The sequence below is a fragment of the Cuculus canorus genome, chromosome 10 (genome assembly GCF_017976375.1).
Source record: "Cuculus canorus isolate bCucCan1 chromosome 10, bCucCan1.pri, whole genome shotgun sequence".
NCBI classification, from domain to species: domain Eukaryota; kingdom Metazoa; phylum Chordata; class Aves; order Cuculiformes; family Cuculidae; genus Cuculus; species Cuculus canorus.
Genome location: NC_071410.1, coordinates 10,793,161 through 10,812,504, shown reverse-complemented (window position 1 = coordinate 10,812,504; position 19,344 = coordinate 10,793,161). Strand labels below are relative to the sequence as shown.

The following is a 19,344-nucleotide window of genomic DNA, read 5'->3' as shown; positions in this document are numbered from 1 at the left end:
TGTGTTTTGTCTTGTAGGCTAACGATTCATGCAGAGTGCCCCATGCACCTGGAGGACTTCCCAATGGATGTGCATGCTTGCCCACTGAAATTTGGGAGCTGTAAGTACCCTTATCAGCCTTTGCAAGGAGGTGTGTAGAGACCTAAAGAACAAGACTTTGTGTGGCTAGTGTTTTCATAACTATTAATTATTGCTAATGATAGTGTGACCAAAAATTTGTTTGTGGTGTCTCATACATGAATTTACTACCATCATCAGAAATGGGCAGCAAGCAAAACTGTAGTCAGTTCAGGCTCACAGGGTGGGTTAGACTCCTATAGATTTTCTGTTGCCCCCCCCCCCATCAGTGCAGGGAGGACCAGCATTGGTGCAAATCTCAGAGATGCTTTTCTTTCATCACGAGATGATCCTGGAGAGACAGATTTGGGAAGACAGCAGTGGGGTCTGCTGCTAGGTGTCCTCTGCAGTTTCCCTCCATTGCTCCTGTCAGTCTGGAGAGAGCCTGAAATCTCTAGTTGTTCTGGCTCCGTGCTCCAAAGGATCTTACAAACCCCTTGCTCTCTTCAGTCTTTCATGCAGGCTGCCCTCAAGTAAAAGGCTTGGAAAGTCTGGAAATCTCAGTCCCAGCACCCAAGGGTCCTGGTTTAGGGAAAATTTGCAAGCTGCTGGTTAGTTGAAAGCTGCTCCCAGCCTCCAAGGCTTGCAGCTGCACATCTGCCTGGGCTTCCCATACCATGACTAGGAACAAGTTCCCTCTTCTGTCCCATATGCAAGTTAAATTTATTTTGATTTTTTTTCATAAAGTGAGTGGGAACCAAATTCCGAGCTACTAGTTTACCACAACGTGGAGATAAGTTTCCTAGCCCTACTCTGCCTGCCGTCTCCTCCAGGTCCAATGAACTGAGAACTGAGTCTATGTTTTCATTAGATGGAAGTTACCCACCTCCAACTAAAGAATGAGCTCCCAACAGAAATCTCCCTTTTGGACTCTAAGAAGAGAAATCACAACCTTTCTAAACTGATACTTCCTTCCTATAGCCATTTTAGGAGTTAACTAAGGAGAAAGTTGAAAAGTCTGATTGACATCAGAAGAAATCATGTTTATCATGTGCATCTGCTCCTCTGCCTCATGACAAAATGAATCCATGAAACTGGATTATTCAAAACTACTAAAATAAAGTTATTTCTCAGGCAGCACCTAATTAAAATGTAGAATTCATTGCCACAGGACATCACTGAGGCCAGTAAAATAGCAAGCCTTAGAGAAGGATGAATTATTAATGTTAATTGACCTTGTGAGGAAGGATATAAACTCTCACACTTCAGGCTTAAGCTCTGGGATTATTACAAGACTTGCAGGAAGGCAGATTACTGCACATCTAATTGCTTATAATGTTTCTTGGTGAGCAAAAGAGAGTAATGTGCATATTTCTTCTGGAAGACTCTTTGGGATTCTTCTGGATATTTTTACTAATTCGACCTCTGACTTATGTGAATTTTGATATGTAGACAACTGTGTTTTCAGGGATGATGGCAATGAAACTAGGGGCAAGTTTCGTTGGGAGATTGAGAGACGGTGGGAGAACCGTGACTGCTACAACAGAAGGTGTTGCCCATCAGGGTGGAAGAGCGTTGGCAGAGCTGTACAAAGCTAAGCCTGAAGGAGGACAGAGGTCTCCAGAATCATGTTGATTTCTGGAAGGAGGAAATGGAAAAGCAGAGTGTTGCACATCAGATGAGAGGTGCCAGTCTGCATCAGAAGTGCTTAGGCAGCATGCTGGCACACTGAGAAACATTGGCTGATCATCAAAACCACTCCCCCTATTTTGCACAGCGCCTGCATAGTATTTAACAGGTTTGCCAAAACCTACAGTACAGGGATAACAGTGTTTGTTTTAAAAAGATCGGAGAAATATGGTTATATTGGGACACAATTTGCTACAAAGAAGGAACTGAGGCACTTCTGTAGTGGACCTAACTCACTGCTTGACCTGACCCAGCCAAATAATTCCTTAATGTCTTAATAGGAGAAGCTGGTGGTAAAAAATAATTAAAAACTTGTTTCAGTGAACTTTGGTCTTGCCTAAGAAACTGGTGCAGTGTGGGTACAGATAGGAATCTTGGGCATTACGAGGAGAAATATCTTATAGTAGAGTCTGGAGAGACTTGATTTCTGGATACCATAGAACTGGCAAAGCTAAAAGCACATGAGTGCTCTTGGGAAAGGGAGTGGCTATGAGAACAAGCAGGGAGTTGGTCAGAAAGGCATGTGAAAGTGATAGTGACAGTTTGTGTTAGAAAGACGTGTTTGTATTTGGGGATTTGGGCAGGTGGGGTGGAGAAGGGGACCTTGCAAGGCCCTGGAAGGATGCCCTGGCCCTGAGCCCAGCGTTACCCCATGCACCAGTCCAGCAGCACTTGCCTGCTGTTTCTTTTGCAATGTGCAGGCAGGATCTTCTCAGCACTGCCCTCCTCACTGCCTAGTGGATTGGCCTGAAGGCTAGCAAACACACGGTCATGCAGGGGAAAAAGCATCTTGTTGGGAGAGCACAACATCTCCAAAGCTGAGAGGCTTGGAGAGGGTTGCTTCTGAGTGAGGGTAAAGATTTTTAACTTTATCTTCTTAACCTAAAATTCCATCCCCTTTGCATTTAGCCTTTCTCGCCAGCTGCTGCCAGCATGACTCTCCCAGTCCTTGGCACAGCAGAGCTGTGGCCATCCTGCTGCCCCAGGAGCCTGCTAATCTGGATGCCTGTCTAACTTGTCTCTGCTTGGAACCGGCCCTTGAAGAGTCAGCACATCAAGGGGACAGCACATCTCTCAATGACAGTGTTCTGCCCCCTCTTCCAGCTCCCTTCTGTAAACCCAAGCTCCCTTTTGCTCGTTTGATTTAACAGTTGCTGAACTGCCTTGGTCTCTAGCCATGCTTGGCTGTGCTCAGCCATGTGGCACAGCAGGGATTAATTTGGCTACAGGCTAATTTTGATGTATTTTAGGTCAGGCAGAAGCACAAACCTCATTCTTATTTCTCGTCCTCAGATGCCTACACAAAGACAGAGGTGATCTACACCTGGACACTGGGGAAGGATAAATCAGTGGAAGTAGCGAAGGGTGGATCTCGCCTGAACCAGTATGACCTGCTGGGCCATGTTGTTGGGACAGAAATGGTTCGATCGAGCACAGGTACTTCTGGGGCCACAATGCACCGCATGGGCTGAGCATAGTGAGATGAGATGGACCCACGGCTTTGAATGTCACAATCTGGCATAATTGTAGAGGCAGTATCTGTGAACAGTGAGAACCACGGTACTTCCCAAGCCACGCGTTGTTTAAGAATATGGCTGGGGACATCTGGAACGGTCACCAAGAGGCAGTAAAAGGCTTTTAGTGGTTTCCGCTGAAAGAGCTTTATCACCCATACTCTCTCGAAAACTGATTTTCAAGCATCTAAAAATGATGTGTTGTGTAGAAAACTTGTCTAGCCTTGCCCAGCTGGTTCTTGGTGCTGTGGGTTCATTTGTCTTGGATTCCTTTGCAGTCTCTCAGGAGAGCATTGCAGGCAGGGGAGGTGAATGCAATATAATATTCAGTGTGATTTTCACTGCATCTGCTTACAGAAATATTATCATAGCTAATAGAAGATTATATCAAACAAATGTTTGTTCTGATTAATGACCAATATTAATCATCTTTCTCTCCCATCTGCTGCTCCTCCCTTCCCCTCTGAATCCAGGTACTGATAGCTTCTGTTATCTCATGTGTATCTCTCATCTTTCTTTCTTTTTTTTTTTTCCTTCTATATGCATCAGTAGTGTTCTCATTTGATGATATTTCCTCTCTAGTGCACTTGATTTTAATAGTGTCTGTCTGTAACAACTCATATCAGCTCCCTTGGGGAAATGTGGGGAGTCCAGGGAACTAAATGTCATAATATCTGGCCCATCTCTCTACTTAAGTTGTAGTAAAATGTACAGATGAATAACCTGAAGTGGCTAGAAAGCTGCTAAAGGCTCCTGTGTGTAATGACTTAGCAGAGCTATGCTCACAACAAAAAAGGCACAATAATCCCACAAAGTATCCAGAGCTTTGAGTAGAGGAATAGGGCATTGAGGGAAAACAGGGACAGCTTCTTCTGTGGTTTACAGCTCAGATCTTTAATGATTTTTGAAATGGCTACAGTGAGGAAAGGTGAAACATTCTCAGGATTGTCAGAGAAAATAAAATCCTTTGTCCTGAAATCCCACTGTTAGGATCTCTCTGAAGCACTGTCACTGATTTGCCTTTGTGCCACAACCCTTTTGTGGTGAATTAAAGAATTTAAAGAATCAAAGGGTGGCCTACGCTGTGAGATACCAGGGCATGCCAGCCAGCAACAATATGGCACACATGCTGCAATTTCATTTAAGAACTTGAAAGATTGTTCAGGACAGATCTTTAGTGCTTTACAGATAGATTGGTGGTCAGCTGGCCCCATCCTGGAAAGCACCAGTGGCTCAGCATCTCTAACCATCTGTCTCTGCAGGAGAGTATGTCGTTATGACCACACACTTCCATCTCAAGAGGAAGATTGGGTACTTCGTGATCCAGACCTACCTGCCCTGCATTATGACAGTCATCCTGTCCCAGGTCTCTTTCTGGCTTAACAGGGAGTCCGTTCCTGCCCGCACAGTTTTTGGTGAGTCTGGGAGTACGGAGACATCCTCTCAGGTTGGGGGAGAAAGGAACCATGGATGACGAGAAGCAGACTGAGCATCAGAGCTGGTATTCTCCAGGTCTTAACTGGCATCAGTAAGGCTGCTGGCTATTTCTCATAATAGCTTTCAGTGTCTTCCCAGTACCCAGCTTCCACTGAATCACTGGAAAAATACTCCTGTCCATGTTTCTGCTACAAGTCAAGGCATAAATATTAACAGTAATCAAGGTATTGATCATCTAATTATATGCATTTGGCTGTGTCTGCTTATCTATATTGGCTTTTGAGTTAAGGAGGAGATAGGTACATGGGGAGGCATTTAGAGCTCTACCTTTGAAATTGCTAATGTGCCTCTGGTCAGAGCTTCACATAGCAAGTTCCTAGTCTGAGGCAGTATAACTGCATGATAAATATATTGTTATTATTTTCTTCAGCTGGTTTCAGATCCTCTCTCTGAGGAAAAGTGTCAGGCTGGCGTTGCACATACATTAATAGCTTTTACAAACATTTAATAACAGAATTGCTTTGTGCTTTCCTCCCAAGACCCTTAGTTCAGGATATACAAACACATGCTCAGAGACCAGGAATGATATTGCAGGAGTGTATTTCCTGGAAATAACAGTACCCAGCAGATACTGCTTAACAGAGATTATGTTGGACAAAAATCACCAAATAGAAAGCGGATATATAGTACCACCTGCTTGTGTTTTTGAATGTATAATGCAGTTTACAAGATCATGAAGCATTTTCTCTGTAGCAAGAGTCAAGATAGAAATACTCCCACAAACCCAACAAGGCTGATATCCTCCGTTCAGAACCCTCTTCGCAGGGCTGGAACTTGTTCTGGTGCTGTGAACTAGAATGGAATGCAGAGAAGGTCACAGGGAAGTTCACAGGTGGTTCTGCACTCTCTAAATGAATTAGGAGAGAATCATTATGTGGTTTGTGTTCACTGGGGCTTCTGAAATGCAAGTCATGAACAAACTTTATAATTTGCAGTTGACCCTAGCTTTTCCCCGTTAGCAGTGGGCTGCCTTCCTTTCCACAGGAATGCAAATCCTACAGCTATCCGCTGGCTCGAGTGCAGCTGCAGGGAAGTGGGTGGTTAGTAGTGCCAAACTGGTTTGGGCGATCCCGGGCTGCAAGAGTTGCATTGAACAGTGATAATGGTAAATTAGAAGGGATATGACACTCAGAGAGAGAAATCGTATGGAAAACAGGGCCAATTCATGCATATTGAGAGTTGTCGATGATCTTTCCTCACTCATTTCCTGTGAATCATTTGCAACTAAACCTCACAGAGTGTGGACCTGGACCCCATGTCTTTCCCTGCCTCAGGTGGGCTCTTACATCTGCAGCAGTTCTGGAGTGTCTCTGCACTCCCGACACTGCGGGTGAACACTTCTCTGAGGATATTTGATTCCCACCTATGTTACCCTGCAACTCCAATTTGACAGGTTTCCTTGAGTAGCAGCTAAGACTGAGCAGGAAAGAGCTGACTGAAAAATTAAGACCTACCTTTGAGAAAAATGTCTTTGCTCCTAAATTGCCTTTCTTTCCCATTAAGAAAATAATGAGAACTCAAATTGTTTATTCCTTTTTTTTTTTTTTTTTTTCCTCTCAGAAAGTATTGTCAACAATATTATTGAAACTCTTCAATTACTAGGAATATGGCTTAAGGGAAGTGAAAATTAGTCAATATTTTTATAATGTTTTTCATGCTTTTTTTAATTGAAAAGCACATTAATGGGGAAAATGGATAGCGATGATTGCTTACTTTAATGAAAAAAAGCTTTAAAAAGCATTTTGCAACAGATCAGTTTTTTTAAGATGAATCATAGTGACACTCATTCTGGCAGACTGGGCCACTGGCAGGTGCCTGGCTGTGCCAGCAGGACCCAGAATCCCAGGTTTCCATCCGTGCAGGTCACAAGACACTTTCCAGAATACTGAGAGAACCACATTGGATGAATAGCCAATTTTGGGTCTTCCATGAAGCCCCCAAACATCTAACAATCCCTTTTACTTTTATTATTTTTGTTTTATTGCAAAAGCAACCAGAGGCTTCTTCTTGATGTATTCTCCATGAAGGACCTGGGTATAGCATCACGCAACTTACCCTACTAGCGGATGAGGAATTGAACACGGGTGCCTGCCTATGAGCTTGGACTCTCTTATATTGAACAGAGATCCAGTTGATGGAGTTCAGGGAAGATTAATCTCATCATTATGTAGATGTTTTCAATTAATTATATGAACCGGAGATATAAAAACTAACTAGAGAAAGCCTTGAGCAACCTGAAACTGGCCCTGATTTTAGCAGAGGCTGGATAAGTTGTGAACCGTTTTGTTATTCTACAAGTCATATGGATCTGAGAATGGCTTGAGAAAGGCTTCCTTAATTTCAGTGGGAATGTGGGCCATATAGCTTAGAGACTAGCTCCTAAATTTACATGATGGAAATGCCAGCTGTGCGGTTGAAGGAGAAACTGGGTGGGTATGATTGTATGGTCTTACACCGTCTTTGTCTCCTGTTATTTTTCCACAGGTGTCACCACCGTCCTCACTATGACCACTCTAAGCATCAGCGCAAGAAACTCGTTACCTAAAGTGGCATACGCGACGGCCATGGACTGGTTCATAGCCGTCTGTTATGCCTTTGTGTTTTCTGCGCTGATCGAATTTGCCACGGTCAACTACTTCACCAAGCGCAGCTGGGCTTGGGATGGCAAGAAGGTGTTGGAAGCCCAAGAGATGAAGGTTAGCCCTGTGGCCAAGGCCAGGGAGGAGGGGGCAGTGAAGAAACGCTGCACAAGAAAGCTGTGCTGGGGCCAGGAGTGGGTAACATGCAGCCCCACAGCACTCCGAGAGGCTGGATGTTACTTACTGGGGTCCCCAGCTCAGGTCTCAACTGGAGCGGTTCTTGAAGATCAAGGGAGGAGGGCTGGGAGGGGTGGTCATTGTGCTTAGCTGGAGAAAAACACCCAGGCATGCCTGCTCGCTTTTCCCTCTGTCCTTCTGCACAACTGTTTGCCAGTGGAAGTGTGACTGCATGCATGTTTTGATTTTGCTCCGCCAGTGGTCTCTCTTCTTTCTTCCTTCAGCCCATGAATGCCCTGCTCTATGTTGCCACTATGCCTCTCAAACACAAATATGCCACAAGATGCCAGCCTCCCCAGCGGAGACAGTCCCTCTCTGCTGTGTCCCCTGCAGCTGGTATCGCTGACTGTAGGTCGCCCCTGGCACGGGCAAGCATGGTGCAGGGATGGGGAGATCTAACGCTCGTGCTGTTGCCCACAGCTGCCAGCAGCTGCTGCTTTGTAAGCTTCGGCAAAGAGGGTGGTTGGGAAGCAAGTAATCAGAAATGGCAACTGGCAGTAAATTAGTGCCTGGCATCACCCATGTTTTCCCTTCTTGCTCGGGATCAGCCTCTCTCGCAGCTTCCTTCCTGGCAGCCAACAATAACCCTGCTTGTGCCCCCTCCCTCCTAACTGATTTAATCTTGGCAGTGTAGAGAAATCGCTTACTGTAGCATGCCACTCCTTGCTTATATTTATTGAATCAATTTGAAAATCAGTTTTGTCCTTGTTCTCAGTTCTGGAGACTTCATATATTTTTCCTTTGCATTTTAATGTGTTGTTTAAAATTGTTATGGGGCTGTATGCAAATACCTGGCAAAATTGCAGTAGCTTTTGGGAAGACAAAAGCCAGTCATCATTCTGGTATGGAGGTCAAAGCAGGAGAACAGAAGCCTTATGGAGAACCGCAGCCATCACTGGATGTTGAATGCCTCTCTCTTATGTTTCTTGGACTCTATCTGTTTGCTTTCGCAGCTGCTGTCCGAGCAACAGACTCATTGCAGAAAGGCTCCAGAGGAGGCCAGTTGATGGTCTTCTACTTCCATCGTGACCAATAACGCTAATCTGGCCTCTAGAGATCAGAGAATCCTTTCCCGGGTCATTGGTATGAGCAAAAGATCAGAACAAGTCCTCAAAGCAACCATGTCCCTTTCAGGGATGGGAAAATCAGCATAAAGTCAGGATTCACACAGCCCTGAGCAATTATGTGAACTGGGCACAGCCAAAAAAGCAGCAAAGTCTCAGAAGCTGCATTTTGTCATAAAAGAAGCATGCTCCTTAATTTATTCACTGACCCAGCACTGCAAGACTAACGGTGCTGAAACAATAGGGTAAAAGCGTTCAGAATATTTGTGCATGTTTTAATCAAACAAAGCAGGACCATGAATGTTTCAGAGGGGGTGCTCTTTATGAGTTTGCTGCAATTGGTGTTAGGCAGGAGAATCAGGAAGGACTCCAAATGTGTGGATGCTTTTTCAAGCCAACCGTGATCTTTTTCTTGGAAGGCAAACCCACTCCAGCTCTCTGCAGTGCAGTGCGGAGAGCTCACTGAAGAGTGGTGGGCTTTCAGGGAGCTTCAGAATATGATGTGTCACTATATTTGCTTTTCATCTTTATTCTATTAAATATTTCCAAGCAGTGAATTTTCTACGCAATGAAGGCGTCTCATTGGCTCAGTTTCAGCCTTTAATTAGCTCTTCTTGAAACAACTGACAAGCCAGGTGTTTGAAACCAGAAAAGAAAGAGAAGACAGAAGAATAACTATTGACATTTTAAAGTGTTTGTACCAGGAGTAAAACGACCAACGACAAGCCCAGGATGAGCCCTGGTCTCTGGAGAGTTCCCCCCCAGCTAAAAAGAATGCTCTCTATTGATGTGCTGGCAAGGATCCTCACTCCAGGTTTGATTGTTTCCTTGCGTGAACACGGAAAAAAAAAAAAAATCAATAAGCATCAGCCCTTTCCCTCACCTCAAATATAGGCAGCAGAAATGCTTCCCATCCCATTTGGCAGAAATCACTACTTTGCAAAAGCTGCTGGTTGTTGACAGGCAGTCCCAGTGTGTTCAGTCTCTCACGATGGTTCCATTCTTTCTCTCCTTAGCCAACTCATCAGTGTGGATGGGAATGGAGCATTTTTTTCAGCTAGAATCTAACATGATGGGCTGATCTTGGTAAACTGCTGATCTCTGCATCATAAATGATGATGATGACGTTCTAGCTGTAGCCACACTGGGTTCTGGTTCTGGGAGATACTCTGCACGTTCTCTGCAGTTTTTCTCTAATGAAAGGCAGGCAAATATCACCATAGATGTCACCAAAATCTCCCTTTAGCACATTCTCTGATGAGATTTGTGTAGTACATTTTGGCCCCAAAGTTTTTCCAAGCTTTTCCTGCCTGCCACCAGTAATTGCTAGTTGTGGAGGAAGGATTTACTGTCTTTTCATATGACAGAGTGGCTGCAAATAACTTAGAGGTGCAGAATGAATTGGAGAGAGATATCTGGATCCAACGTGGAAAATTTGTTAGTAAAGGTGATTTTTTTAAAAACATCGTCAGGAGGAAGGTGTGAGATGGCCAAACAGATTGAAAGATGAGTGGCTTCAGTAGCCAGCAGACATGCTTATCTCCAGCATCCTCAAAAGATCTTGTTAAAAGAATCTATTTCGGGACAGAAGGGCTGTGTCTGAACAGAGTGAGATCAGTTGCACCCCATCCATCCTGGCCATAGGGCTGTCTGTCTCTGGAGCCAACAAAGTCACTTCCATAGTGGCTGTTACAGTGAGATCCGGAGAGACGGACACTAACAGTTGCCACTGGGAAACTCAAGAAGGATGACATTTACCAGGAAGTTCCATGCAAAAAAAGTCTTGTCTGTTCCTCAGGATGGAAGATGCTTTAGATCTCTGAATGATGCTTGCTTAAACCCATTTCTGCCTGCAACACCATGTCTGCATAAAATCTGATTTAGCTCTTTATCTATGCTTGTATGACATTGTTCTGAAATCCTTGGTGGGAGGAAACAACAAAGAGAATACAAGTAGCTGCTGTCAGGCACAGGAGAATAAGGAAGAACATATTTTGGGTGGAGGAATACTCCTGGACCTTTATTCTTCCCACCCTTAATAATCCTGTAGTGCATGGTGAGAAGGTTAAGTCCAGGATTTTTATGTACTTTTCACATGTCTTTACAAAGAGAAAGTCACCAAAAAGCATCCACCAGACCCCTCTGTTGATATGATCATAATGATTTTCTTTCTGGTGTTTTGGAAGTGATGGACATGCTCACCATTTGCACTAGGTGCCTTTTCCACAGACTGAGTAAAGCCTAGCTTTTTGTCCAACTTCAGTAATTCTGAAGTTTGCTTCTTGATCCAGGTCACTTGGGAATCATTTTTCTTTCTTCTTTATTTCTTTCCATTTGTGGTATTTTTGTTTCAATCCCCTCCTTGCCAACAGAGGAACTAGAACCAACCTCAACAGGCTACCATTTTCAACCACTTTGAAGTCTTAAAGGCTCACAATATGGTTCAGACTCATCTTGGGTTTTTTCTGCCTCACTATGGTAAATATGTTTTTTCTGGGACTTTCGTTTGCTGGCCGTGCTCTGTAGCCCACGTGTCCTTTGTCCTACAGCTCTTGCAGTCACCTGTAGCTCTTCATAGCACTGCAAGTGCAAGCATCTTCGCTAGAGTCCATACATCATTCTTTGACAACATTTCACTGTCTTTATCTCAAAATTATCTTCCTGGTGTGTTGGGCTGATTATTGTCTCCATCCAAGCTCCGAGTCTTTGTCTGGTGACCCAGGGAGCATAAGATCATTGGGCTTAGTCCCACATAGTCTGAACTAAGAGATGAGAGGGATGAGTAATGCCGAAGGTTATACCAATAGCTGACAGTAACCTGGCATTGCTGTAGCCTGCTTGTTAGTGCGAGGTTGCGTTGTTCAGAGCCTTTGGTTCTGCTCAGGGCAGAGGCGTCTCAATGTAAAACACTTTGCTGCTCTTCTCTGATGGGATAAAGTCTCTGGCACATTGCAGAGGGGAACTTTGGCTGGCATGAAGAGGGAGTGACATGTTTGCTGGAACAGCATTTGCAGTTGCTGAGCTTTGAATTATAGGACAAATGTACGTCAGAGGCTAGAGCTGCTTGGAGGTCACTAAAGTGACTTTTCTCTAGTACAGCAAGTGGCAGATACCTTGCATTTCTCTAGTACAGCAGATATCAGTGATAGTGACCTTCAGAGTAGCCTGTTGGAGGGATAATACTTCCAACCCAAATTTCTAGCCAAGGAGCGGGTGCAGAGAACTAAAGAGAACTAAGTTCTGGGCCCCTCACCACCAGAAGGATGTTGAGGCTCTGGAGCGTATCCAGAAAAGAGCAACGAAGCTGGTGAAGGGGCTGGAGAACAAGTCTTATGAGGAGCAGCTGAGGGAGCTGGGGTTGTTTAGCCTGGAGAACAGGAGGATGAGGGGAGACCTTATTACTCTCTACAACTACCTAAAAGGAGGTTGTGCAGAGGAGGGAGGTGGGCTCTTCTCCCAGGTGACAGGGAACAGGACAAGAGGGAATGGCCTCAAGCTCCACCAGGGGAGGTTCAGGCTGGACATCAGTAAAAAATTTTTCACGGAAAGGGTCATTGGGCACTGGAACAGGCTGCCCAGGGAGGGGGTGGAGTCACCTTCCCTGGAGATGTTTAAGGAACGGGTGGATGAGGTGCTGAGGGACATGGTTTAGGGAGTGTTACGAATGGTTGGACTCGATGACCCAGTGGGTCCCTTCCAACCTGATTCTAAAGCTCCAGAAGATCATAGGCAGAACCAGTAGTTCCCATAATTTAGAGGTTCAGCTGTTAGCTCCTCAACAGAGAGGCTTGAAGACAAGAATAGTTAACAAAAATGCTGCTATTTTCCAGTATGTGTGTTGTAGAAGAACTTGTCAGACTGCAATATGCAGGGAACATATTTATCTCTAAACCAGCTTTCACAGCTTTTCCCTCAGGAGAGTAGCACAGGGACAGCTTTGTGCAGTGGTTCAGTCTCCCTGTGCCCAAACTGGGCCATAAACACAGGAACTGCTTTGCAACGGAGATGTTTAAATAGAACAAGTTTTCAAAGCAACTGTGGGGTTTCCTCCTGTGTTACCACTCTTTCCTTCTGTTTCACTATGACGTGGAGCTCCTCACAGATAAAGGCACAGGGAGAAGGCTGGGGGCTACTTTGCAGCTGACAGCAATAAGCACATTTTTCTTTGTTTGATAGTCAAAATCTTGCCTGAATCACTTATTTATCAAGCACAGCCTGGTAAATTGCAGGCTGAACCATTTTGTCTGACATAGAATCATAGAATGTTCTGAGTTGGAAGTGACTTATATCAGAGCCCATCCAGAGCATACACATGTGCCTTCGTGTAGGCAGTGTGTTCTCGGGGTGCTTCCCAAAGGCTGTATGGGCTCCCAGCTTTGACCACGGCAGAAGGCTCTATAGGCAACTGAAAAAAGACTTTGGCTGTGGGCTTCCAAACCTCTGCACTATGTGAACAACCTGATCTGAGATCCAGAGAAGCCCAAGATGATGCCTCGGGGCTCTGAATCACACTAATAGGAGCAATAGCTTGCCATCAGCACCCACAGCATTCTTATTTGCCTGTCTTCCCTCTGTTTCAGCCTGGTGTTTTCAGATGCCTTTGGCTACACAAGATGGATCTACTTTCCATGCTCTGGGGCAGAAAAGCTAGCCAGGTTGAGAGTGTCATGTCACTTGTAGTCATCTTGTTCCTGTAACGAATAACATGGCTGATTAATACTAAAGTAATCACAATGCACTTCAAATTACATTCTGTGAACAACAATCTGGTTTTCATTTCATTACTGATTATTAATTATTTTATTACCTCCCGTAGCTGTGTTAATAAGTAATCATAATTAAGCATATTTAAATGTTTTAGAAGGTGAAACATATTTAGTACTTTATTTGCTTCTTGTCAGCTCTTTAGCAGGAAAAGTTCACCAAGGGGGTACAAGTTAACATGGCTCTAATGATTGCAGAAATCAGTCGCTCAGTTAATCATTAAAGATCATAACACCCTCTCCCATAGAAGACTATGAATGTGGTCTGATCAGTGGTTTCGTCTGATTTGGAGTCTAAAGACATTTAGACCTCCTTCTAACAACAAGTTAATTTCTGTAATCGCTGGCATTATTACGAGGCTTAAGGTCTGGCTATGATGTTATTGGAAAGGGGTTTAAAGGTTGCCCAGAAGTCTGCTTTCAGTGTCCCTCTGAAAATCACTGTGGAAGGTAACCAGAAATAGCTGTGATGATTTTGGACACATTTAAAACAGAAGTACAGCATGAAAGCTAAAGACCATGGAGTATCTCTGCAGAGCAGGCTGGGTGAATCTGCCCTTTCCAGTGACCATTCCCAGACTAGGGTGGGGAGATGAACACATTCTGCTTGGCTGTACACTCTCCTCTTCTCCTGACGGTCACTTTGTGTGTGGTTCCCTCACACATACATGCAAGACTGTGCCAAGCACCCCTGGGAAATGCTGGATGAGCCTTATCTTGTGTTTCAGTTGCTTTTGAATAGAAAATGAAATCCGAAGTCACACTTCGTCCTGTGTTTAATTAGATCCCCACCGTGAGTTATTGCAGCATCTAATGCTGGTTCTTGTTGTAATTACAGTGGACACTGCATGGAGTACACGAGTGCTGGGACATGTAGGGTACCTGATGTCTGCATATAGATAGATTTTATTCAATGGGCTGCTGCTGCTGGTAGACTTGGATTGCTTTATACATTGTGGTCTATGGTGCAGCTGGTCTCAGGTCCCTGACAGCAACAGGGAGGTCCCCAACACCTATCACGACTTCCTAGCTCCTTCTTCCCGTCCACCCATCTTCATTAACATCTGAGCTGCCTGTCTTTGCGTCATGTCTGACATGTAAGTGCCTCTTTTTGCCTTTTGCTGTGCAAGCTTTCCTTCAGCCTGGACAGTGTGGCTGTCCCTGGAGCCTTGTTGGGGAGGGGTGCACTTTTCTTCCTTGATTTGCAGCAACCCATAGATGTGAAGGCAAGATGAAAGGCTTCCCTCTACCCTACAGTGCCGTATTGAGCAATCCAGAAATCCAGGGCTAATGCAAATGTCTTCTGTGCCGTACCTGGGTAGGTCCTGAGGTGCTCTAAAAGGTTCCATTTTGGACATCATGGTGTTAAATTATGAGGTATTTCTGTGAGGTATTCAGGGTACTGAGATAGTGTATAATATGGTCTTATGGTGCAAAAATATTGCAATGCTGTCACTCACATTCTTAAAGCCACTGGCTTTCTGCTACAAATAAATTAGAATTATAATCTTCTGTGATGTTTCATTCTCTCAGCTGACCCAGGAAGCAGGCCAGCAAAGCAGAAAATCAAGTTCTTCCCCCAGAATGACCACACGGGGTGTCATTCTTTTCTAAAGACAGCATTCCTGCATCATCTCTTCATCACTGAACCTTACATGCAGCGGATATCACTACCCAGTTGAGAGGGAAAGAAGGGAATCTGTATAGTGTGAGCTTGCATTCACTTACACTGACCTGGCAATATGCAACGTAGACCTGGCAGCCTTGGCCAATCAAGGAGTCACCTGTCTGAGGAGCTGCTGCTCGAGTGCAGCTGCATACACCTTTTTATACCACTACTCTAATCTAAGGAGCTGCAAGGAGGCTACAAACCCAGCTATGTGTCTTCAGTTATTTGACTTGCAGCAGCACCTAGCTGCCAGATCACGGTCTTTTTGTGCTACGCGCTGCATGCCAGGTTTACACGAAGTATCTGATCCACCCTAGTCCAGCATGTCCTTTTGCTCCAGCAGCCCTCAAGTGGCAGATATCTTAGATTCTGGCCATCTTCTCACCACATCTTCCTTCCCTTCCACAATGGCTGTTTCTTGGTCTTTTGCTCCTTGCACCCCTTTTCATCTTCTCATCCAGGCCAACAGGTAAATTCAGAGGACAGAAAGTTCTCCACACAATTGTACAGTCACTTCATCTCTACTATGTTTTTTTCTTCCACCTTCCCTAGAAAAAAGAGCCGGTGGCGCTAGCGAAGAAAACCAACAACACCTACAACATTGTTGGCACAACATATGCCCTCAACATTGCCAAGGACCCTGGCCTGCCCACCATCTCCAAGAGTGCTGCTGCCACTGCTACCGCCACCAACGTACCTCCCAAGATGCCTCGCATAGAGGAGAAGCTCCCAGAGACTAAGAAGACATACAACAGTGTCAGCAAGGTAGACAAGATGTCCCGCATTGTCTTTCCAGTCCTCTTTGCCATTTTCAACTTAGTCTACTGGGCCACATATGTAAACCGAGAGTCAGCTATCAAGGGAATGATCCCCAAACAATAAAACCGGTCACACAAACCTTCCATCAGTGAGCACCATTCAGGCAGGAATTCTCCAGGGCTTTCTTCTTTCTTGTTTTGTTTAATTATTATTGTTCATTTGATATTATTATGATAATGATTATTACTATTAGAGCATTCTTTTATAATGTAAACAAAACTGTGATTTTAATTTAATCCTGTATACTTTAGTTTCATTTTACTTTGTCTCTGATGATGAAAGGAAGAAAAAAAACGGATCATAACAAGTTGTGCCTCTAACATTGTGAGTCTGATGTCTCTCATCTGTCCAAGTCACCCTGTGCTTCCATCTCTCCTCCTCCACCTCCTGCTGTTCCCACAGTCTGCATGCCACTGCCATTCCATGCCCCGCACTGCTGGGGGTTACTGTTGTGGTCTGCTCCCTTCCTTCTCTTCTGTGATGGACTGCCCTAGCATGGTGGATGCTCCTGGTGGCTAAAGGATGTGGAGGCCTCCAGAGTTAGTGAGCTAGCTGGGCTGCTCTTCAGTTCCTGGCGCTTTGTGCTGGGTGGTACTGCCCAGGCTGTGGATGCACTTGAGCAGTGTGGCATGGGCTAGTTTTTAACCCAATGCCTACTGGGGATGAATCCACCGCTGCTGTGGGCAGTGGAGCCATTCCAGTGGTGGAACAGAGTGGCAGCATCTTGTAGGTATCTACAGGGCTTCTTCCTCTCTATCTTTAGCAAACCCAGCTGCTGGTTTCCTCCACGTGTCTCCTGTACAAGAACAGGCAAGAAAGGTCTTGTCTGACTGCCATCCTGCACTCTTGGGGCAATTCATGTTAGAGAATAGGTTGGTTCTTCCCAGAGAAATAATTTTTCTCAAGGTTGGGAAGTTAAGACAGGAGTTTTCTAATGCCTTGGAAGAGTTAGGAGCTGTGAAGTTACACACATTCAGCATCAAACCTGGAAGCCGTAGTTCATGTTCAGATGAATGGTTTATCATTTTGTCTTGGACACATCCGCTTAGCCTCTTTGTCTCAGTTTTTTCTTCCAGCTCCCCATCCCCCTGCTCAGCAGCCCTCACTAGTATTTCACTCCTCACAGGTCGATTTAGGCAGAGAAGCCCTTACCTCTCAGGTAAGCCTCGCTGATGGGGAGGAGTACAGCCCAGCGAAGTCCAGCTCATGGTGCATCCCTGCTTTGGTGCACCAAAGCAACAGTGATGTTTGTTCAGGATAGCTCGCATGCAGGCTGCTTCCTGTGGGATACACCTGGGGCCACTCTGCCACCTGTGGGGGTGAGTCAGGGGACAGTCAGTGCCCAAATATCTCCCTGCCCCAGGTGAACAGATGCAGCTGAGCATCCTTAGCACCATGGGAAAACAGCAGAAGGAGGTCTTTGAAACACCAGGGTGATACTGCCATCCCAGAGAGCCATGTGAACCAGATGCCACTCTGCAAATGCACGAAGTAAGACCCTACTTTAACACCTGCACATTCTTCCAAGGAAAGCCCTCCAGTGCCTTGTAGAGAGGCTTTTTCTCCCTTCTCGGCTACCACAGTCAAGGACCCAAACCAGTGGTTGTCCTGAGCAGAAGCACAAGATGGTGGCATCCAAGACATCTGTTCCCCCTCCCTGGTGATCCATGGACACACTGTCCTGCTACAAGGAAGCTTGGTGAGTTCTCATCTCCAGGTCATGGGCAGCATTGATTCTGCCAGCAGGGTGGGAAGCAGCCCCTCTTCCTGGGCCTCCCTCTGACCCTCTGGCTGCCCTTCCCTGAGCTGACCGCAGTGCATTTTGAGTGCATGCAGCCAGGCCAAAGCCCCAGCACCCCCAAGGTGATCTTTCCAGCATTGCTTTGAGCCACTGTGCTGAGCTCAGTTCCCCCTGCCTGAGCAGGAGTGGGGCTGAGCACAGAGCACAGGATTTACCCCACCTGGAATATCCATGGGGATGGCAGGATGGAAAGGGGAAGGCCAGGGCACTTTGTCCTGCAGCATGAGTGGCACTGGTGTTTGTCCTGCCCATTCCTTACTGATCTTGCTGGCTCAACAGCAGTGCATTTGGTGCCTCTGCCTACAGCTGCAGTGAGGAGAGGAGGTCGGAGACATTTAGGTCAGCTCCCAGTCCACCCAGTCCGTGAACGCATCCATCATAGCAGGCAGCATTGGGCAAGAGGTGACAGCCCCCTGCAAGCCATTGCTAAGGGAACCAGCTCTCTCCCCATCCTCCCGCTGGGCATCTGCACCCCAAACCACCTATGGCATTTCTACAGTGCCTTTCATTCCCAAGAGCTCCCTGCTGGGTGGCAAGGAGGGGAAAGCCAAGGAGCTCTCCAGCTTTACACCCAGCATCAGGTTGGAGGAGCAGAGGGAGCGTGCATCATCCCCAGTCCTGCTGGGCATGAAGGACATCCCACCTGCTTTTGAACCTCAGGCACCGAGTTCCTCCTGGCACTGGCTGCCTGCTATTGCTGCAGCCACCCCACTCCAAGAGCCCACCTGCCCCAGCACTGCCCCGCTTCAAACGCCTCACTGAGGTCCCCTGTGCTCCCTCCACGTCAGCACCATCCCCTCCAGCAGTGAGTGCCATTACTGCCACCCTTCTGCTCTCCAGGCTTTCTGGTGGGAAGTGCAACATTAACCGGCCGGGAGGCTGTTTGTTTTGGAAAGTACTTGGATGTCATTTTCTTAAATAAGCTAGATGAAGTGTATCTCATAAAACATTCATGTCACTATAATACTCAGGCCTAAGTGAATGGAATAGAAACCCTATAAAAAGCAAAACAAACAATAAAATGGTAACAAAGAGTATATTGTGTTTGCTAACAGAGTTACATCAAAAGCAAGTTTAAATATGGGATCCAGTGACTTAGCTGACTTGAGCTGGCCCCGGTGCAGAGGCAGTCTCCTCTGCTGGGCATCCCCCAAAATCCCTTCTACCTCGAGGGCCATGTCCTTCCATGCATCACCTCCCTACATGTTCCTATGTCAGTTGATGCCTGCTTAGTAGAGCTCTCCATATATTGCCAGGTCTTGCTGCTGGCTTCTCAGCAGACCGAGCATCTGCAGGCACTGCCTTCTCTGCCTGCCTGGGGCCACACGGGCTCAGTGCCGCAGGGGGATGCTCCAGGTGCTCAGGCCGGACTTCTCAGTGCCGGGCACAGCATCGGAGCCACATCTGAGCTTCCTCCCTTCCTGCAGGTGATGTGATCTGTCTCTCCAAACTGTTCAGGTGAATTTCCTGCCTGTCTCTTCCACCAGTCTTTCTCTTCCTGTGACACCAACACTCCTGTTCCTCCCCAGAACACAGCCTATCTAGCCTGCTGGTGACACTCGTCTGCTGGTTCATCTTTGCTTTTTCTGACTACAAAAACTTTGTACTCTGCCTGATAAAAGGCTGCCTTCCTGGATCTGTGTTAGCATGCCCTG

General features: G+C 46.0%; 1 protein-coding gene across 3 annotated transcripts in view; it reads left to right on the top strand.

The window, feature by feature from the left end:
- Nucleotides 1-17,628, top strand: part of GABRA3 (gamma-aminobutyric acid type A receptor subunit alpha3) — an 85,771-nt gene extending 68,143 nt beyond the window's left edge. For all 3 annotated transcript variants that reach the window (XM_054075812.1, XM_054075813.1, XM_054075811.1), the window contains exons 6-10: nt 18-100; nt 3,040-3,183; nt 4,523-4,675; nt 7,242-7,453; nt 15,622-17,628. In XM_054075812.1, the coding sequence (XP_053931787.1) occupies nt 18-100; nt 3,040-3,183; nt 4,523-4,675; nt 7,242-7,453; nt 15,622-15,951 (922 nt within the window). In that variant the 3' untranslated portion in view covers nt 15,952-17,628. The remainder of the gene's footprint in view (nt 1-17; nt 101-3,039; nt 3,184-4,522; nt 4,676-7,241; nt 7,454-15,621) is intronic.
- The last annotated feature ends 1,716 nt before the right edge of the window (nt 17,629-19,344 follow it).